Raw genomic sequence first — 23,730 nt, 5'->3', positions numbered from 1 at the left:
ATGGCGTTGCATAATTGTTCTAATGATTAATATTTACGATGTAACTACGTTTGCTCTTACGTATTTCTTATGCTCAATGGTTGTCTGAAAGATATCGACTGTGATAGAATCAACTGTGCCCGCCGACGAATCGACCGCACACTGCCCTTCAAGTTCTCATTACTTTAGCTTATTGTCTTTGTTATGTTGCGCAGCAACTTATATTATTATGATATAAAATTTCGCAATATATAGGAAACAATAAATACAAACAGAATTAAGCTGAAATTTCTGCGTAAATGGTTTTGTTTCTATTATTTTTTATTTTTTTAATTTTTTTTTTATTGCTTAGCTGTGTGGACGAGCTCACAGCCCACCCGATGCTAAGTGGTTACTGGAGCCCATAGACATCTACAACGTAAATACGCCACACACCTTGAGATATAGTTCTAAGGTCTCAGTATAGTCACAATGGCTGCCCCACCCTTCAAACCGAAACGCATTACTGCTTCACGGCAGAAATAGGCGGGGCGGTGGTACCTACCCGTGCGGACTCACAAGAGGTCCTACCACCAGTATTACGATAACATGGGCCTTATTAGAACATTAAAATTAGTATTAAGTGTAAGGTATTATAATAACTGGGAACAATCACGCACATTCAACTGGCCCCAAATTCGGATTACGTGTGTTATGGGTACTAGAGTAAATTTTGTATAGTATCAAGAGTTAATTTAATAATCAATCGTTCCTAATCGTGTTGTGATAGATATTATGATAGTAGTAGGTTGTGATGGCCTTAAAAGTTTACTACAGTGTATCTACTAGTCGTAGAATCGTGTGATAAATCAATATTTGAGAAATAAATCATGTTTACTTTTAATTTAAATTGCTCGATAAATTGGTATTTGCATATATTGTATAATCAATTGTTTAAAATTAAAAAAAAAACACGGGAATTTAGAGTCTCAATTTTATTATTTTTATTACTAAGATTTAGTAACCGAAGTGTTATAGCTTTAGTCCAAAATGTATCAATTTAAGCAAAAGTCTACAATAATGTGCAAGCTTGTCTTGTGTATGATGAACTATTAAACGATTCCTTTCTATAAAAGCTTTTGTTATTCTGCATGTAAATTACATATGTAAGGTTTATCACTAAACTCGACTTTTCGTGCCATTTCATGAAAAAATCAGTAATATTTTTATTTTTTTTCAGACTCCGAAATTATTTTCATACCCTCTTCACGCTCAAAAAAGAGCTTGCTGATGCTAGACGGGTATACGTATTCCCAAATGAACTATGGTCCCCATTGGTTTTGCTCGTCGAAAGCATCGGGCTGTCCGGCGAAGCTGCGTCGCTATGATAGCACCTTCGTGAAAGTCAACACTTCGCATACACACGATCCACCGAAATACCTTGTCAGAGACGGACACTACTTGAAGATATAACTGAATTTCACGTGTCAATAATTTCATAAACGCTTTGTACGCATTGTTATTATAGTTATGGACTACTAAAATAACTGGATAAATATTAGTTCTACTTATAGTCAGTCTGTGTTTTATTTATTCTCAATACTTGTACGCGCTAATAGTGAACTGTGGTTTGAAAATTAAGAACGCTTATTAAATATGAGTACTGTTCCAGATGTGCAGTTTATTCCTACGGAAAAAGGAAAATACATATTGGTGCTCGGAGGCTACACGTTCTCACAAGTCGGGGGGCGGTTTTTTTATTGTTCTTCCAAACATATGGGCTGCAGGGCTCGAGTGAGATTGATTTCTGGTAAATTAATCGCTTCAGGCGACGCTCACAACCATGCGGCCCCGACTTACGCTCGGTGCGGTAATGGTGCCTTTGTTAAGTTGCGCCCTCGCAGTCAGATCACTGATCTTGCCAATGCAGCTGCTATCCTCCCGTCTCCCATCTCGTCTCCCACGGCGGCGGCATTAGCCCTGCATGCAATTGGTTTTCCGAGATTGTTTCCTAAAACAGACCTATGGTTGAGACCCCCCAATCCTAGTGATAAAAAAGACCCCTAAATTTGAAAAGTAGTAGTATTAAGTGAACTGTAAGCAATATTATTGTTAAGAATTGCGATCGAATGTTTCTTAAACTTATTGATCTCCTAAATTTGACGTAAATTTCAGTATATTAGGATTAAGGTTTTGCTTCTCAGTGATATTCTAAACGCGATACGTAATATGGTGATATTTTTTAGATTAATAATTATGAGCCTTACTATATTTCTACACAAATGTTCTAATTATTGACATTATTTAAATATTTTGTTTGTATATAAAACGTTATTTTAATATAGATTTCTTATTATTAAAATGAAAGATTTGTGTTTATTTTAATATCCTATATAAACAATTATGACTTAACGTTCTGATTACCGCTTGTGTTGTCAGCTACGTTAAATATCAAATTTAGCGCGAGTAAGATATCTTTGCATAGGATATTAATGCAAATATAACATCAACTATATATGTCGGCGCGTGTTTTTGTAAACCATTAGTTCATGACTAAGAAAGATGGAACGACAAACAACACGTGCAAGCATGTGGGCGCGTGTTTTTATAAACCATTAGTTCATGACTAATAAAGATGGGACGACAAACAACACGTGCAAGCATTCATCGAAAACAACACGTGCAAGATAAGAGTCGTAAACAACATCGTCCCACCACGATATCTTGCTATAAAAACGCTCCGTTGTTGTCTCTCGAGCTCAGACACAGCCCACTGAGTTTCTCGCCGGATCTTCTCAGTGGGTCGCGATTCCGATCCGGTGGTAGATGCTGCGAAGCACGACTCTTGCTAGGGTTCGTGTTAGCATCGTCGTCAGGTTTGAGCCCCGTGAGCTCACCTACTTGTTACGGTTACGCTGGAATAGCCGCTCCAGGCTACCAGCTTAGGTAGAAAAAAAAAAAAAAAAACACTCGAGCTCAGAAGCGAGCGAGTCGCCATATCAGACAGAACGCTCATGCGTAATATACGCGTAATATAATAACAATTTTTTTTTTTAAATATATCATGTTTTTTAATGTAATTTTTTTTCAGGTGAATTTATCAAAACTACCAAAGGCACCGTAATGTTAATTTATAAAGGGAATCGTTTCTCGAAGAACTACAAGAATGGATACAAGACCTCTTGGAAATGTACTAAAGTAGGCTGCAATGCAAGGGTTACAACTTTTAAATATGACATAATTGGAATCAGAAACGGACATTGTCATCCAAACGACTCTTAATTGACACCGAGAAATAAAACTAATTTTTGATAATGTATGATGATATCAAGTAGTCCGTCAGCTGTGTTAATTATCTATGAAATTTATTCATAAAATGCTTCATGTGATCTCATTAGGTCGTTGTAGACTACAAAATACACAATAAAGACCAGATGAAAATTAATATTCTATCAGAAACATTTTATTTCGCCCAAAAGGTGTCGTTAATATAATGTAAGGTTAATAAATATGTTACCATTTTGAGTTTTTTTTTCAGGAATTAAACCCAGTTTTCGCGTATCAAGGCTAGGTAGGCCACAACTGTGTCTCGGACGGTACCGGTATTGCAAATCTACTGAGCGTGGCCTTAAAATAAAATGGCGCTGCACCAGACAACCGAGGGGCTGTCGGGCAAAACTTACAACAATCGGAGATCTTGTCGTTCATGAAGAATGCCATCACGATCACTGAGAACTTTTATTATATGACACCAATGCGAAGGTAAATTAGTGAGCAAATGTATTCAATAAGACTTATTTAAAACACGATTTCAATAAAATTGAATTTTAACTTATTCCAGTTTTGTTTTATTTATTTAGGTATTTTCCAAAAAAAAATATGTAACAGGGACAATCATAAAATTACTTTTGTTTCTGCTGATTTTGAGTTTGCTGATGCTAATTGTCTGCTGGAGTTCTGAGACACTATCGCACTCATTTCGAAATATGAGATGGAACTCTTAACGGTATTTATTGTAAAATCGTTTGCATATGCTTTAAGTCGAAACAGTAAGGCTGCTTTGCAGTAGAAATAGGTTGGACAGAATTTACGCAAATAAATTTTGGCGTAGGTATTTTATCTCATGATGTTAGTCCTTCATACTGGATTTTTTTTGCGAACACTTTTAAAGTACGTGTTTAATTAGAATAATTGATTCTTATCGCCAAGAGTCGCACTTCGGCATAAGCCTAGGGCATATCTTACCAGTGGGTACAAACTATTCATACTCATTAGGCCCAATATGACATATTGTACGAAATATCCTTATAAATCAATTGTAAAGTTTAAGACTATAAGATTTCATAGCTACTAAATTTAGAGGACAAGCCTCCTGGATAGTAACATCAGTCACGGATTTCAAAAGTAAACATCTTTAGATAATCTATATTTGGATATTTTTAGGTTCAGAATCAGATGCTTCTATTGAATATTATTTTTCAAAGAGCAAAAGAGGTAATCCTGTGTTGGTGATATCTGGGAATCGTTATAAATTAATGAAGAGAGACGGCAAGAAGGAGAGGTGGATATGTATTAAAACAAGGGAAAGGTGCAATGCGTTTGTAGTCACTGAAAACTCGAACGTCACTAAAATAAGTTTTAACCACAATCATTGATAAACTAGATGATAATTTTAAAGGAAAATGCAAAGGGCAGAAATGGTGCTGTAAGATTAAGGGAGCCGATACAGGGAAGAAAGGATGATGAAGAAGTCGATCGGAACTCGCCATCAGGTACGCCCAGAAACTTTGACACTTAGATAGAATCTTGTTACGTAGTGCCTAAAGGATTATATTTAATGTTCGGTACTGTAAATATATTTTATTAATATTTGAAGGAGCTTGTTTTATTTTTATATCAGTTAACATTCTGAAAAATTTTAAATGACAAATGTCGTAGGATAAAGTATCTTGATTAACAAATTGAAATAAACCATATACCATAAAAGGGTTTGCTTAAATTCCAAATAAAATAAAAACTTAACTTTACACCACATATTAAATGCTGACATTTTTGTTGTTTTAGGAATAATGAACCCCAATGGTCTGAGATTTGAAATGACGAAGTTTGGAAATCCCACTATAAATTGGGGTAATTATAGATTTATAAAAAAGTTGACGCGACGAGATAAAACCTGGTGGGAGTGCACTTCGAGGAAGAGCTGTGGTTGCAGGTGCCTAGCTGTAACTGTGAACGGTAGATTGATGAAGCTAAACGGCTGGCATAATCATAAGTCTTAATAACAGATAAGTAAGACTACACTCGACTCGCTTTTGGCGATAACACCGCCTACTGTACCAATGTATCTGTTTTTTGAATGTAAATTGGGTTTCGGTGTGCAATCACACTGTTATAACAACATCAAAACGATGTTTAGCTTCTTCGGATATAACTATCGTGTCAGTTGTAATTAATGGACATTAATATTGAGATCTTAATCATATTGATAGTCAAATTGCACACCTGATACCTACAAGAAATGAATATGCAATATAAAATATATATGTAATTAAGTATAGATATTCGTGCTTGATTTTGTTATAATTAATGTAATAAAATCTTCAATAATGATTACTTAGGAGAAATAAGCAATTTTAGTGGTGATCTAAATTAATTAAATAAGAATAAAAAAATTAATTAAAAAGCAAATAGAATTTTTTTTAACTTGAGGATCCTTGATATGTTTTTTTTTTTTTTATTGCCTACTTGTGTGGACGAGCTCACAGCCCACCTGGTGTTAGGTGGTTACTGGAGCCCATAGACATCTACAACGTAAATGCGCCACACACCTTGAGATATAGTTTTAAGGTCTCAGTATAGTCACAATATATGTGTGCAAATTTTCAAATGAATCGCGCGTCTTATTGTTGAAGAAAATTACGATGAGAGATTTCGTCACATAGATACATGTCAAGCCAATAAAAGCGAGTTGGTAATGACATGATACTTTATCATCTATATATTAATACGTGAAGCAAAAACTTTGTATCCCTTTTTACGAAAATTGCGCAGACGGAGGAGTATGAAATTTTCCACACTTATAGAGAATATAGAGAAGAAGTGCACAATGCGAATTTTTTTTTAAATAATGCATAAAAATATATTAAATCAATAAAGAAAACATTACACACACTACATACCATGTATTTGACACACACACGCATGCATACTATTTATTGTCAAACTTTTGTTCTTGAATTCTGGTCAAATTGAGAATAGATTAAATATTGTTTGTCTTTATTAATGTTTTTTATAGTGTAGTCTTGGCGAAATTTGTGATTATAGAAGTATAAAATACAATCATAATAGTGTACAAACTTACAATTCCAATTAATTATAGTCGAATTTCGACTATTGCGGGACCTCTAGTTCAACTTTATTACGTTTAATGACAGAGGTTAGTTATATCGTATTGTTAATATTGTTAATTGAAATTTATGAAGACATTATGAAACATGTAATTTTAAAACTATTTTTTGTTTGCATTATCTTTTTATAATATAGTGCGCCAATATAATAAATGTTTAGTAGTAGATATTGATTATGAATGATAATAAATTTTAATCAAGTTTTTTTTTTCATTTGTATCATAACATATTGTATTTTTAGGATTCTTCAAATAATAGTTATTAATATTTAACATTAATTCCTATTCACAATAATGGAACTTTGTATTGACTAAGAAGTTTTCATTCACAGAACCGAAATTCGATCTGTCCCAACGCGGTAATCTAGTGGTGCAGATAGGGCAATGGAGATTCAACAAACACGCCTGCTGGGGTTCGAAGGTTCGGTGGACGTGTATTAAAAAGAAGAGCGGATGCAATGCATCAATAACAACCGTTGATAACGTGATTGTAAAGACTTTAGGAAAACACAATCATTGATCTAATGTAGTTAAATGTTATTGTGGTAATGTCGTGGTCGAAAAACAAGAAAACTGACTATCGCTATGAAGTCTACATTACTTTGACTGTAGGGTTGGGATTTAAAATGCCATTCATGCCGTGTGTCGGCTTCTCCTGTCTGGCGTTGGCATTCAACTTAAATGCTGGTACTTACTGGTGGTAGGACCTCTTGTGAGTCCGCACGGATAGGTACCACCACCCCGCTTATTTCTGCCGTGAAGCAGTAATGCGTTTCGGTTTGAAAGGCGGGGCAGCCGTTGTAACTATACTGAGACCTTAGAACTTATATCTCAAGGTGGGTGGCGCATTTACGTTGTAGATGTCTATGGGCTCCGGTAACCACTTAACATCAGGTGGGCTGTGAGCTCGTCCACCCATCTATGCAATAAAAAAAAAACGAACGAAAAGGAAAAAAAACAGTGAAACTATAAAACTTGACACTTTCAATTTCACTACGTAATATATTGTTAAATGCTCGTTGAATATTTAAACACGCGTATTAAAATCATGTACGACTTTATTAGAATGCGTGTAATTTGTATTTTTTTAACAATAAATATTTCCTATTTAGTTAAAACGTTAGGCATATGTAGATTAGTTGTAGATTATTGAAAGTTCAATATAATAAATAATTTTGCGTTTGTAGTCAATTTTAATTCCTACTTTAAGTATTTTTTGTAAATAAATGAATTTCATATGAGTAACGACTGATTTAGACTAAGAGGTAATAAAATTTGCTTGATCCCTAAATCAATTTTTTTCATTTAGTTATTGCACGAGTCGGTTTTTCTTTGTTGATCAAATTCTATTAATTGCATTTCGATTTTACAAGATCAGGTTCTAACAGAGTATTTTTTTCAGATTTAAGTCCAGTCTTCGCTCAATCGCAACGTGGAAATCCCGTGATCATGATCGGGCAGTATCGTTTTAACCGGGTTAATAAATATGGTAGCAGAATTAGATGGGTGTGCGTTAAAGCAAAGGCTGGATGCAGAGCGTCGCTCCACACCATGGATAATGCCATAGTTCGTGTATGGGGTTTCCATGATCCGTTAGCGCACACCACCGCGAATCGATTTTAAAGATAAAAATCGCAAAACTGGTGTTGGGAACTTTAGATGAACTATTTAGGACAGTAACAAAATGACCGAGATGCTTATTTAAGAAACCGATATCATAGAATACAATAATCGTTATATTTTAAACAAATAGATCTAAGGCTTACACAATCTTATTATTTTAAGCGTTTCCCATAAAACATTTGTTTGTAAGTCTATTATTCGCATACTATTTTTTTTTATCACGTGTCAGTTTTTTTCCATTTGTATGTTTGTCTGTTTGTATTAGCAGTATTTTATGTCTTAAAGATGAATAATTTATAGAAAAATATATTCCTCCTTCGACGGACTCTTAGATTAAAGTAAGCTATGAAATTTAACTATTTAATTAGTTTAAATGGACAACTGAATTGGCCGATCGTTAATTTAAAACTGGAAACTTATTCGTTAAGTGGGCGATCCTTTATAAAGCCGACCTACAGCACAGTCTTATGTAGCCTTCATCATGCGTCGTCATACAGAGTCCTGTAAATGTGAATCATACTCGATTTTTTTGAATAAGCTTACATCAAATATCAAAGACAAAGATGATGGAATGGAAGAAGGCAAACTTGGCCCATTTAAATCTAAAAGCAGATTTTTTTGGTTTGTTCATCACTCAAATTAAGGTGATCGTAAATGGGAGATCTGGGAGAGACCAAATAAATAATAGTTAAAAAAAACTAACAAAATACGCTTTTATAGAAAATCCAACTAAAAAATAGAAAATAAATTTTAATAAATTTGAATTAATAATAGTGTAAGATAAAATGATTTTATTGTAAAAAGTGTAGGGTTATTTTCAGGATATTATCAAAATAACCTTTCTACTCATATCTGTTCATAAAATATTTATAACTACTGATACCACGCTCCCCACTCATTTTTTTACAATAAAATCACTTTTTCTTGCACTATTTTTAATTCAAATTTATTAAAATTTATGTTCTATTTTTTAGTTGGATTTTCTATAAAAGCGTATTTTGTTAGTTTTTTTAAACTATGATTTATTTTTCATTTTTTTAGTTGAATTTCAATTTATTAAATTTTTTTAAATATTGAATTGTCATTGGTCCTTAATAAGTATACCAAATTTCGAGTTAATCCGTCAAAATCATGTTCAAAGATTCCGTTACATACTAACATACATACGTCTGAAGCTAATAAAAGCGTATTAATGATAAAATAAATTATTAACCGATTTTATAATGTTAACCTATGAGCTTGTGAGAAGTCGCATGTCTGCTCAATTGTTATACTCCAAACAATGATTTGAAGAATGCAGGAAGAGCTAAAGTTTGATCTTTCGGCTTAAGATCGGAGTATTTCAGATGCATCACTTTACTTTCGGGAACGGCAATAAACACGGGAACGAACGTTGACGCGACTGTCGTCTTGTAAATGAATCGCCCACTTAATCGTTATTGTGACGGAGAACGTTTATATTTATTACATTCCAAGTTGGAACGTTCATACAATAATAGTGCTGTCGTGTTTTTTTTAAGTTAAGTGTGTTAGGAATACCGCGAATGCCTTTATATTTGATCGACAAAAAGTGAAATTTTCATGTACCATCGAATAAACCTGTCTCCTATAATATAATCATGACAAAAGGTGCTTGGAATACATTAAAAGTTTACAGTTTGAAGGCTTCAAATTGTTTAAGAAAATTACGGAAAATGAATCATGTTAAAGATTTAAAGTATTAATTAAGCAATTTATTTATTAGGGTGGGTTTCATAGAATAAGTGTTACTAGTTTTTGCAACAAGAGTAGCATTGACTAACAAACAACAATATATCACAATATTCTTGCACTCGAAAATGTTACTAACATAAATATTACTTAGGTTCGGTGGTGGATAAAATTATAAAGCTTTTATTCAGTATTTAATCATAAGTAATGTTTATATTAAATAGTTTAATACTTAAAATATTAGATATGAAGAATTGCTGTATTTGTCAATTTTCTTTGGTTGTTTCATTTAATACAATCTTTTTCCTGCTACAGTTCTCCTTAATACAATTAATTATATTGGAAGTACTTATAAACATGCATAATTTTTATTTGTGATGTCTAAAACTCATCTGGATTCTTACGGGTGAGTATTCGATATTCTTATGGTGTATAGTTTTTAATTGCCTTCGACTTCAGTGTACTTTCTGAACTATATATTATTATAATACGTTGCGTTCCCCGTAACTTTTGTATCAGACAGTGTTGGAATCTTGTTTTTTGTGAACATAAACAGACATCTGCGATCACAGCCTACCTGATGTTATGTCGTTACCAGAGCCTATTGAGAGAATAATGGTGAGAGAGGTGAATGTCACCGTTTCCTCCTGATATGATTCAATTACATTAGATGTTTGCTCGGTTATCTCGGCCCGTGATCTGCGACGCGTAATGACTTCTTAAAATAGACTACAGATATAGAAAGGGACTTTATTGATTATTTAATAATTTATACGCCCTTTAAGTATCATCATGTAAAGGATAATCATGCAAATAGTTGATATACATCTGGCTCAAGGCTAGAGTATTAAAAATCATATCTGAATGAAAACGAATAAAGTATAAAGTTTGTACATGATAAGTTTACAAACGATCGAATGTGAAAGTTTTAAATGTTGGTGGAATTACGGCTGAGAATGAAACAGTAAAAACTTTTTTAGGTAAAATTTTCCGATACACGGAAATGCTCGCCATCTGATAGCAAGTGGTAACTTTTTGAGAAAAAATCTTAATACCTAAGATTTAAACGAATCTAAGTTAGACAATTTTTTTATCTAAATGACTTAGATGTTAACATTTAAACAAAACAATTTCTTTCAGCAGTGACTGAATTAATCACAAGTAGAGGCACCCTGATGCTGGTTGTCGCGGGATATCGGTTTTCCAGGGAGAAGGTAGTAGGCATGAAGACAAGATGGCAGTGTTCGGTTAGATCCAGGACGAAATGCAAAGCCTTTCTGACCACAATTGAAGGAAAACTTGTGAAGAGTCATCTCCAGCACAATCACGGAGACAACAATAATATTTTAATATTAAATGATCACAGTGTTGACGAAACATAAAATCAGGAACGCTTTGTAAGATTCTGTACATCCGATGACAGGGAATTACTTTAGGCTCATTCTTGTGTGCCCGTTCGTCTATTCATATACTATATATAGGAATAGTTTTTTTCTACAAGGACGTTTATGGACAGCGTTATAAATTTATTGGGTACATCATAGAGTACCAAACCTATTTTGGGGTACTGTGAAAGATAAAAAAAACCGGCTTGAGTTCAAAAGAGAATAAAGAAAATATATCGCTTTCCCAATCTCCGATGTAAATGGGCCTGCAAATGAAAGGACAGATATAGGACATTTGGAGTCCTATTCGTAATTTAATTTGTTTGAAAGTATATGCGAAATTTTTAAAGATCTTTGCGACCATGTACGAAGCAGTGGTAGGTTGGGATTTTTACTAGAGTTTTTCGCGCTGGACCGTAACACTTTTTATGTATCCTATTGTCTTCTGAAACTCCAATGTTTATATTTAATGTATTCGTAAATGCACAGGGTTGGTAGGTCGTTAGTATTAACGAACATTGCTGCGGCGGTTGTGTTCTATAGACAAACACTGTGTTTACAATCGTAAGATGAAATAATGAAAGTATTTGTGAAGTTACTATAATGAGGCGCAGGCGTTATCCCGATGGTATTCAAAACTTTAGAGAACTCATATATTAATAGACGAGGTGTGACATGGTTTACATCATCATGATAGTATTTCTTAGTATTTTTTACGGGAATCGGAAAATAAAAACCATGATGTAAATATTGCTGTAATGACTATTGACTATAACTATTGAATATGCGGAAGAGCTTATAAATTATGTAACGTCGCGGAAGAAAACTGCTAAAGCAGTTTTAGAGATAAACTATTTATTTTTAAGATTATTATACAAATTATAAAGTGGTATTAATTGGTGGGACCAAGTATTTGTATATTTTGAATATTTTGTAGTCGATAGTAAAATAGATTTAGATAATGTGATAATAATAATATAGTTAATGATGTATAGAAAATGATGCTATTTTTGGACTATTTTTGCTATTTTTTTTATTTTTAATCTTTAAAGATTTCACCGATACGGAAATAATATTTTTCTACATTTTGTACGCAGATTGTTTTTTTTAAATTCGAATCTACGAAACGTCAATAATAATTTGTCGAGCTACCCGGGTCAAAGTCCGCACGACCCGGGTAACGATTAAGTGACTATCGAAGCTCACGTTAACGTGTACAACGGTATGCTATTGCTGCAATATTTTGTCGATTTTTAAGAAATAAAAATAAAATTTACGCATTTTTTTCTTCTTTTTCGAATACCTTTAATGCTAATGCTATTTGATTAATCACAACGCACGTTTAACGAAGAATGATAATTGCAAATTATTAAGCATTGGTAAAACTCATGTTTCTTCCTCTACCTGTATTTAAGAAATAGACATATGACAAAATTTTACAGTGCGAAGACAACGTATAGACCAGTACTGCAAAGATAGTTTTTTGCAATCACTATAGCGAAGTTTTGTCATCTAAGTTGTAAGCCGTAAACACATTGAATCGAATAATTATATCAAATTTTAAGCATGTTTCATTCTCTGTATCTTGTACTATGTACATGTTAGTTTAAGTATGCGTGGCTACGTACTCTGAGGGTAAGGGTAAGTTTATGAGTAAGTATCACCGTATTGCCTATTTCTATTTGGAAACGTTGGGGTAACCATTAGATACTAATTCAGACTAATGTTGGTCTTGTCATGTACGGTAAAAAAGGTATTCATTATCAGCACTCTGCAATCTCTAAATTATTATTCACCTTTTTACTCTACAGCCGAAGGAGGAGGTAAGGTTTTTCTCTCTAAGGCTCTGCACCGTAAACCTTTTGCCGGCTATCAACATATGATTCAACGTGTCATTAAATTCATTTTAGCTTTGGAAGTGACGTAGAGCAACTTAATCCGGGAAAAAAAAAAGTGTAATAAAATAGTATAAGCGAAACGAAACCCTAGCAAAAAATGTAATATATTTGTGTATAATTTCAACATCTCCTTGATCAGTACCTTTTCTAACATTCAAGTCGTATTTTACTATACTATAGTAAATTATTGTTCTTATTATTTCAGGTAGTATTTAAAAAAGTTGTCGTATTTTTGTGACATTTAATAATATACTTTATTCATTCAATGGTTTCATTTTCGTCCGTTAAATATACAAACGTAACATTATAATTATTAATATGGTCTAATTAAACAGGGGTTTGTTTTATTTTCAGTTTTAGAAATAATAACGAGCCGAGGTACTCAAATGTTAATATGCAATGGTTATCGTTTCTCGAAGGTCTATGGGATTGGATCGAAGCTGAGGTGGCAGTGCACCACTCGCTCGCGAACTAGATGCACGGCGTTCCTGGTTACGTCCTATGGAAACATCGTTAGGTCCAAAATTGATCATAACCATTAACCATAGTTTCGGAGAATTAACTTTTTATTTATTGGTTAAGTGGTTACTGGAGCCCATAAACATCTACAACATAAATGCGACCTTAGATATAAGTTTTAAGGTCTCAGTATAGTTACAACGGCTGCCCCATCCTTCAAACCAAAACCTATTACTGCTTCACGGCAGAAATAGGCGGGGTGGTGTTACTTACTCGTGCGAACTCACAAGAGGTCCTACCACCAGTAATTACGCAAATTATAATTTTGCGGGTTTGATTTTTATTACACGATGTTATTCCTTCACCGTGGAAGTCAATCGTGAACATTTGTTAAGTACATATTTCATTACAAAAATTGGTAACCGCCTGCGGGATTCGAACACCGTTGCATCGCTAGATACGAATGCACCGGACGTCTTATCCTTTAGGCCACGACGACTTCAACCAAAGTACTCGTGTAGTATTCTGGTCATAGCATTCTCGGTACTTTACTCGTAACAACTGTTGCAGCTCTTTAAAAGTAAAATATTCAAGTTTTTAGTGAAAAAAAAAAGATGACCAGCATAAATGTTTGGACTTAAAAACCTATATGAAATTATTATTATAATTTCAAACATTGCTTACATTGCAATCAGTCAACAGAAAATTTTTGAGAAACAAATTTATAAAAAAATTATTATCGATACATATATCTATACCTAGTGATTGTGTTTGGGTTGTTTTATAACCTTTTATTTTATAATAAGTATTTCTGTATTTGTATGATGAAAGTTCTTAAGCATCACTTCAACTGGCAAGTTGAAATTGAATATCATATTTCTTATGTGGTAGGCTATGTACCATACCTATATAGGAAATGAATATAGGTTAATCATTGAAAGTATTATTAGCTTGTTAGGTTTTGTAAATAAAATATAATTAATGGTCTAACGACATTCTAGTACACTGTAATTGTATTTATGCATAATATTAGAATAGAATTTTCACGGCAATAAAAATTACAAGTTGGATGTAGTGGTGTAATTTCACAAATTCTACAATTAGACAATATCAGAATGAAAAAGAAATATCATTAAACAAAAAACAAATAATGTGTGAAATGAAATTGCATTGGAAGCCGTCGTCGAATAATAAAATAAAAGATTAAACAATAAAAGTAGTATTATTTTAATTATAAGATTAGCGCAAAACCGAAAAAAATATAAATTATGAAAAGCAGTCGTTTGAGGTATAATTCGAATTGCTTACCTAAAGATAAACATTAAAACACAAGAAAGCAGTGTGTACAGAAAAATGACTAACCTTGTTATGTCACAGTGGAACAATGTTGAATTCGGTAAATTTCTTGACACGTCAGCTTCATTTCAATGTTTAAAAAGTCTTCCATTTTAGTTGCAGTGTTCGAAACGACGCACACCGGGAATCCAGTGGTTATACTCGGACCTTATCGTTACAATCGGGTCAGCAAAACGAAGTGCAAAGGACCGAAGATTCGGTGGACGTGTATAAAGTACCCTTACGGATGCCGAGCTGCTATATATACCTATGAAAATGTTATATTTAAGGTTCTAAATGAACACAATCATTGAATTATCTTTGCATCCAACAAGAAAAATTCAGTGGTATGGGAACAAGAATATTTTCTAGGCGGCTTTTGAGAACTTCATCTAGGTCAATATTTTTCATTAAGACAAATTAAGTCTTTGGCATGACACGGTGACTAGATGTGATAAATGAATGTATGTACGTATCAATAGCGATATCTTGTGTCTTACTCATGTGAGAGGTGACATGTTCAAGACTGGGCACGTTTTGTGTACATACTGCTCGTTAATTAGCTTAAGGAAGTAATATCGGCTTGGAAAATTTTCTTCATAGGCGAGCCTACTGTGCCTGTTTGATAGTGATTAACATCGCTCATGGGCACGACCTATTCTTATTATTCTTGATCGCAAGGCTTTCTTTTTTGGTCAAACGGAAATCGCTAGACTTTGCCAACGGGTTGTGGATAGCAGGTGGAGCACGTAAGAGTTGAATCGTTTAAATCCCCATTTTTTCAATAACCTGCGTCCAAGCCTCGGATAGATCTCATCCAAAGCAAGATGGGGCATGTTATCGCATTTCGCGCGGAGTGCGATATACGAAGCTCATCTAGATAACGGCGCTCATACCAGCTGGGAGATAGCAAGGGGTAGTGAGACTATAAACTCAGTAGTTATAATGATCATGTAGTCGTGAATCAATCGAGACTTCTCTACTTGGACATATTTTGTTCTCTTAGTCGGGGCAAAATTGCGCTCTCCAAGGACTAGGTATGCTTCGCTACCTATGACGCAGCAGCCAAGTAAAGCTCTACAACTCAGAGCGTTGCGATCATTAAATCTTTTGAACACAAAATTTTGCCCGGGGTACACTCAATACCTTGCCTCTTGGTAAATACTAAACAACGTTTGAGTTTATGTGTAGTCTGTAGTCGATTGTAAAGAAACATTTAATTCTCCCATATGATATATGTGTATTATATACATATAATAAATTATTGTAGAAGAGTTCTTAGCTTCTTTGCACGTTAAATCACCTGTTGGTAAGACGTTGTCCAGGGACTTCCTGGATCTCCCAACTATTGTGAAGTAAGTGGTTTAACCGGAGTTGTACGGGAACTTACAAACCGTGCTTCCCCTCCACACCACTAAACTCGCCCCCCCGCCTCTAAACTCGCCCCCTCACACCTGTTGGGGTATCCTTTCAGGGGACCCACCTTTGAACCCCCGTGGGCGATCCACTCTCCCTTTTGGAGAGTGCTTTGTTCTATTTCCATTTCTACCGTGGCCGGGCTGCTCCGCAAGAGAAGCCGGAGCAGGGTGAGCTACAGATGTGATGTAACTTACCCCCCCTATACTCGTATTTGTTATTTTGTAAGGAGTCGGCTCCCTTGGTAGCTCTGTTTAGATTGGAAGTAGTTAAGTAGGTATTTGTTGTTGTTTTATATCTTTGCTGCATTCTTAACACCATGACATGACACACAACATTGGTTTATTTAGTGATAAGTAGGCTAGTTTAGACTATTGGTATAGGTAAAGAATAAGTAATAAAAAACAGAAAGAAGGAAGAGCGAAGGTGGGGAGACGAAGATTGTGAAGCCGAAGCTGGCGGATGGAGACTGCCATCGCCACACCTCTCGGCACACATCACACCATCCTTGATGTCACGTATTATATTTAGATATAAATATTGTTGTAATGAGACCGTTTTAGGTATACTCAGCCAGTGTATGACCTCACCCCTGCCCCTCGGTGGTTGGGAGCCCATGCCCGGGGAGTGGGGTTCACCCCGAGGGCCGTTCCGTGTCTCCGCAAGGGAGTATCATTTTCAACTAACAGAAATAAAAGCATTTTGTAAATTTTCCTGTGTAAACGCATAAAATAAACTCTGTGACTTCAAGATCTAAACCAAGTTTAACTAGTACTAGATCAAGTTTGTAATATAAACTAATTTTAGATAAAATTTACAAAGAAACAAAGTTTTTAAATGGTCTATCTGTTTTCATAGTTTAAGCTTTTAGTTTTATTTCCTTCTAACATACCTTCAAATTAAAATGTTTTTTTTAATCTACAGCTCCAATATTTATTGAAAGCAAGAACGGCAGTCAAGTCATCGAGATTGGCCCTTATCAATTTAGAAAATACTCGGAATCATCCGACGGCAGGCGGAAAAAATGGATCTGCGTTAAGAGCGACATCGTCTGTCGAGCTACAATTATTACCGTGGACAATGTCATTGTTAGCACTGTTAACGAACACAAACACTAAATCAAATATATACATAAACACCCGATAGCTACATTTTTGTATTGAAAGAAAGCATTAAGAACTACACAGGGAAGTTAATATTTCAAAAGTTGACTAGTTATTGAAATGGAAGAGATTGTTTTGCTGTCGGAGTTGTATTCATTACCTCCTATTTGTTAGTAATAGATATAAGACTTTATTTGAAATTAGATATGGAGTATTTTAAACCAATTGTACGTTGTAAACGTTGGCACAATTATGTATTATTGATGCTATAGTTCTATTAAATTATGTTTGTAAGTTTTAACACTTAAGGGCTGCTGATTTATTGAAGTTTTGTCTTTAGAGAAGATAGTGTTTGTTATCTTTAAAGGGAATTGCACTACAGCTCAGCGAGGCGGTACGACTTGGTCTGATCTATTTGATAAACCATACTTAAATTGATTGTTCTGAAGCTCTAATTAGTACTAAATACACTTTAAAGTCATGCGGCACTAAAAATCTGCACAAAAAATAGAAAAGGCCCTGAAATGGACGTGCCGTGCAAGGAAATGGCAAAGAAATAAGACTACATGATCGTTTAAATATCAAGGTCATTTTTTGATAGTCAGGCTCCGAAAGGTTTCACGTTAATTTTGGAATGATAAAATATCAAAAGTTAGCCACTCAAGTGTTTTGTATAGCATTGACTAAGAAGGGTGGTGTCGTATCGATTAAACTTAGTCGTTAACTAGGAGCGCGGTTTCGCTTAGCGGTAAAACCGTAACTGCTTAAAACTGCTATTATATAAGTCGTCCAAATTATCATCCAATTGATGTAAGTTATAATCGTGTGTATTGTTAAAGGGAAATCGTTAGAATTGATCTCGTTTAAAATAATAAGAGCATACAATATTTACGGATGCTCGCGGCTGAGATACCCGCCCTGTGTCGATAAAGACATGCTTTCGATTGTCTTTAAATTTTTAGAATAAAAGAATCCTACTTATTAAACAATGTTTTTATTTCCTTATGGAATCTAAATTATCAAGAATACTACTAGCATCTACGTTTTCTTCTGTGACAAGTATTGTTCTTCTTTTAGATCCGGTATTCGGCACATCACGCTTCGGTAATCCGACGATTTTAGTTGGAAAATACAAATTTTGGGCTGTTCACAATAGAAAGACGCAAACACGCAAACGTTGGTATTGCAGCTTCAAAGGATGTAGGGCGACTCTGTTCACGGAAAATGACGTCATTGTGAAAACAAAGGGTGAACACAATCATCAGTAGATGGCAGTCAGTGAAACATACATAATAAGTAGGGTTGATTAGTTTATTTTATTATTTCATTTCTTATAGAATAGGATTTTTTAGTTCGGTAATCTTTGAAAATTGTTTGTTTATTATCCTTCACAGTTGCATTTCGTAAGGAATTCAAAAGAATTTTGTATTTTCTTTAATGGTACTTTATTTTGGCGGCCTGTGCGGATGGGTATCATCATTCTACTAATTTGTACGTCGTACTAATTTGTATCATTGTGCGTTCTAGGCCTTAATTAACATAGAGTTTAAATTCTAATGCAATTATCATGCCCTTTTTGTTTCAAATGCTTAGGCGTTCCGGTAATCTCATAACACAAGCTGAACCATGAGCTAGTTTTCACATCTAAAACATTTCCATTAAAGGTAACACGAAAAGGATATTTCTCCCTTTTATCGCTGTAAACACGCAGTCTGTTTCAAGGACTGAATACCGGGTATTAAGTAATTATCGGAGCACCACATCGTAAATGACATAATATGAGATCGAATCTCAACGGTATTGATTACGGCCATTCCACCTTAAAAATCAGAACGCATGGTTGCTTTGTGGCCAAAATGAACAGGACGATGGTTTATACCTATCTACGCAAACACATCCTATTACTAGTAGTAAATAATATGTAGTGAATAATACGAGTAGAAGATTTGGTTCTATTCCGAACGTAAAACGATGAAATGATCAAGGGTTTGTAGAATTTAGTTGGAACATTGGAATTTGATTTGAAGATTTTGGGTGCTTTGGAGAAATCCCAATTAAAAAAAAAAAGTGAAGGGATTCTTTTTTCGTTAATCACCATGTCTCAGTAGTCATGATCATCTTAAAATACTTATGGCTAAGTAAGTAACTTTAAAGTCATTAGTTTATAAGTATTCATAGATATAGACAATTTAGACGAAGAGCAAATACTTGAATTGTATTTTTATAAAAAACTTCCATGCTAACTTACAAGATTTGTGAGCTAGCTTGAGATTTATTTTCTAATGTTTAGTTATGGCAGACTTTGTAGAGATACTACTGGTGGTAGGACCTCTTGTAAGTTCGCGCGGGTAGGTACCACCACCCTGCCTATATCTGCCGTGAAGCAGTAATACGTTTCGGTTTGAAGGGTGGGGCAGCCGCTGTAACTATACTTGAAACCTTAGAACTTATATCTCAAAGTGGGTGGCGCATTTACGTCGTAGATGTCTATGGGCTCCAGTAACCACTTAACACCAGGTGGCCTGTGAGCTCGTCCACTCATCTAAGCAATAAAAACAGAAAGAAGACGTTAGGTTAAAAGATCAAGGTTTCTTACAGGGTCTGTAAAATGCCATGAGAATTATAATATTATATAGCCACAAGGCGCGTTACCTACTCTTATACATTTGGGCCTATCTAATATACTATACTACTGTGTAAACGCAGCGGTCGGAATTGTGATTGAGTCTTAGATAGAACTAAAAATAGAATACATATAATGTCTATATTACTATAAAATATAAGGAAAACATGATATAATCAATGTTTAGATAACATGATACATATGTAAAGTAAATTTGTACTTCTTGCAAGGCTATTATTGCCGATTGTAATGTGGTATAGTTGTTACCGATTTCTTAGTTTAGTATGAAATCAGGGTTACTTATCCTCTAATAAGACTTAAAGATGCTTTCACATTTGTCTCCCGTCTCTAATAACGAAGTTATCATTGATGAGAGAGCATACGCGTTTGCTTGAACACATTCCGATTTAATGAAGCAGTCGACCAAAATAATATGGAGTGCGAACAGCGACAATGCTATCAACAAATCACCCCAGTATAGCTGTGGTCAAATTTTGAATGTATTCGTTGTGATATTGTTCGATCCATATCTTATGATGCAAATTGTAATTACGAATTAGATAGGTATTGATTTATTTTTAAGAATTGACTAGAATTAATATGTTCGATAGATAAAAAATATTAAACATATGATGTCATGGGTTACAGAATATATATTTTTTCTCCTACCTACGCCGAAAGTTCGGTTTTCCTCCCGCTGTACATGGAAGAAAGTGTAACTTTTCCTCTCTGGGTACAAGTGCGCATGCATGTTAGTGTCTACGCCTACTCTCGCGCACCTAAAATTCTCCGCTATTGTTGTGCTCGGGTAATTTGCAATATTGTGTTTAGTGTAAAAGTGAAATAAACAAAAGGCCATAAAATTTAATAGTGAAGTATTTAACAAAGATGAGTTCATCAGACAATTCTTATTCAATTAGTAGTAGTTTGTTTAAAAATTAAAAAAGAGTTTAATTGTTTTTTTATGAGTATGGGGGGGGCTCCGCCCCCATTACCCCCGCCCGGGCTTCGCCTCGGGAGCCCGCCGGGGCTTCGCCCCTGGATCCCGGCTCGGTACTCCACGAACTTTCGGCCTGGTAGGAGAAAAAATTGTATGTGCGCCGCGGGAAAAAGTAGGACATCTCATCCCGCGTGTTTGTTACTTTTCTCCCTTGGTGCACAATGTACTATTGTTTGTTTTTAAAGTAATATGTATCTGTAATTTTATCGATATTAATTGTCAAGTACTACAAAGTGAGTTTAATGTTTTATAGACACGTGTAATTAATTAAAGACACGAAATGAAAAATTTTATTTTTAATACTGGATGAGTTTATTTTTGGTTCATAATGGTTTAAGTATCGAAGAAATCTCCCATGTTCATGGACGCCACGTATTAACACAAGTTAAAGTTTTATTAGTTGCGTAAAGCGATTACCTAGATCAACTATCTTTCCGTTGATCCACGGAATTCGATCCATGGCTATGATTTGACTTGTAAAATGTTTAACAGGGCGTATTCGCAGTTCGGTAAAGATTAAGGTCAGATTGTCTTTTGTAGCTTTCTATACAACATCCCGTTCGGGTAAAAGGAATCTGCACATAAACGGATTTAAATTTTATTTACACCAGAAGGACAAGAATTCCGGAAAAACTTACTGGAGATGCACTCGCCGAACCTTAGTTAACTGCAAGGCTTGCGTCATCACGCTGGAAGATGAAATAGTCAAGGTGAATAACGAGCATAGTCACAAAACGAAACAAAACTTAGGCACGACTAGCCAGTGTATTCAATATTGCGAGAGAAGTGGTATGAAATATTGAAGGCGATTGTTATTGTTATAACTGATCAAACAATCAAACCGGTGTTATTCGAAATATTTGCAGTTAACGTTGAAGACTAGCATCTGTGTTATGCGAACATACGGGAGTCGACGGAATATCAAGAAAAGATAGACGACGGCGACATAAATTTGGTTATATAACTATTTGTGAGAAATATAAAGTGATGTTAAATATAAACAATAGTTAATCGTTACGTTGTCCTTGTGATAGTATAATGCGTTAGAAAAAGTGACTTAATATTCGGGTCTTTTTACTCGTAGTACAGGATCAGTTGCCAATCTCACCATCATTGATAATATATGTCTATCTTAATAATAGTAGTTTTGTTTTTAATTTAATATTTTTCAGTGCCATTATTTGCAACGAGGACTTCCAATATAATTATTAATATTAATATTAATTAATATATATAACCCGCAAAATTATAATTTGCATAATCACTGGTGGTAGGACCTCTTGGGAGTCCGCACGGGTAGGTACCACCACCCCGCCTATTTCCGCCGTGAAGCAGTAATGCGTTTCGGTTCGAAGGGTGGGGTAACCGTTGTAACTATACTGAGACCTTAGAACTCATATTTCAAGTTGGGTGGCGCATTTACGTTGTAGATGTCTATGGGCTCCAGTAACCACTTAACACCAGGTGGTCTGTGAGCTCGTCCATCCATTAAAGCAATAAATAAAAAAATCATATATGTTTTAAAGATATGATGTCTATCATATTTTTTTAAGACTAATAATTTTTATTTTTCTGTGCCATTACTAATTGGTTTAATGTGTTATTTTAGATTATCATTTCGTAAATCTGCCGTCCGGTGGCGAAGCTCTCGTCTGGAATGGCTACCGTTTCTACAAACACAAAGCTAGCCGTTGCCTCAACAACAACACTAGATGGTACTGTTCGAAAAGTACAAAGGGTTGCAAAATGACTGTCGTACTCTTTTGTGACGGAAGCCTCAACTACGTTTTACATTCACACAATCACTTATTGTGAAATCGCACGGATCGGCACCATTGTCTTCAACAGTGATACCGTAAAGTAATTATTCAATATTCAAGAAAGATCTTAAATTCGTATAAAAAATAGTTGCAATATAGGATATCAAATTAGGACTTGGAAGAATACAACATATAATTGAAACATCTAGTAGAAACCTCTAGAAAACCTCTAGTGGTTAGTGACCCTGGCTTCAGCACAGCGGAGCTCTGGTTCGATTCGGTCGGTTTTTTTTATTTTTATTGCTTAGATGAGTAGACGAGCTCACAGCCCACCTGGTGTGGTTACTGGAGCCCATAGACATCCACAACGTAAATGCGCCACCCACCTTGAGATATATAAGTTCTAAGGTCTCAAGTATAGTTACAACGGCTGCCCCACCCTTCAAACCGAAACGCATTACTGCTTCACGACAGAAATAGGCAGTGGTGGTACCCACCCGCGCGGACTCACAAGAGGTCCTACCACCAGTAATCACGCAAATTATAATTTTGCGGGTTTCATTTTTATTACACGATGTTATTCCTTCACCGTGGAAGTCAATCGTGAACATTTTTTGAGTACGTACCTATTTCATTAGAAAAATTGGTACCCGTCTGAGATTCGAACACCGGTGCATCGCTCAACACGAATGCACCGGACGTCTTATCCGTTAGGCCACGGCTACTAACACGTCGTTCCATCCCTAAGGAAAACATTTTCTATTTGTAGTCTGAGTGGAGTTGTTCGTTTTCGTACGTCAAGCCTTAGCTTAGCGTGACTAGCACTTAACAGAACAAAATCTAGATTAGGATCATTGAATGTTTAACATTTAGCTAATGCAAGTATTTGTTCACATAACCAGGCAACAGGTTAGTAATGATAACCATTTGAAGATAACCGCAATTCTAATCTCAAGAATCGTTTGGAATCTTTGGTAGTATAGAGTAGCTTTGATTTTCTTGGGCTTTGTAACATGTGTTTCATGAGGAGTGATTGGACTGAGGAATTGTTTTC

General features: G+C 34.9%; 1 protein-coding gene across 30 annotated transcripts in view; it reads left to right on the top strand.

Annotated features, from left to right (window-relative positions):
- The window catches only part of LOC114239888 (uncharacterized), a 471,744-nt gene that overhangs the window by 54,242 nt on the left and 393,772 nt on the right, over nucleotides 1–23,730 (top strand). The window contains exon 5 of one of the 30 annotated variants that reach the window (XM_089728053.1): nucleotides 21,457–22,057. The exons of 27 other annotated variants lie outside the window; for them this stretch is intronic. In XM_089728053.1, coding sequence (XP_089584179.1) covers nucleotides 21,457–21,719 — 263 coding nt within the window. In that variant the 3' untranslated portion in view covers nucleotides 21,720–22,057. Of the gene's footprint in view, nucleotides 1–1,630; nucleotides 2,326–10,837; nucleotides 12,363–21,456; nucleotides 22,058–23,730 lie in introns of those variants that run through there. 2 more of the 30 variants (XM_089728072.1, XM_089728034.1) reach the window with 2 other exon arrangements.

The sequence above is a fragment of the Bombyx mandarina genome, chromosome 06 (assembly GCF_030267445.1).
Source record: "Bombyx mandarina strain Sakado chromosome 06, ASM3026744v2".
In the NCBI taxonomy this organism is placed as follows: domain Eukaryota; kingdom Metazoa; phylum Arthropoda; class Insecta; order Lepidoptera; family Bombycidae; genus Bombyx; species Bombyx mandarina.
The sequence above is the reverse complement of the archived record's forward strand: the minus strand, read 5'-3'. Positions and strand labels throughout refer to the sequence as shown.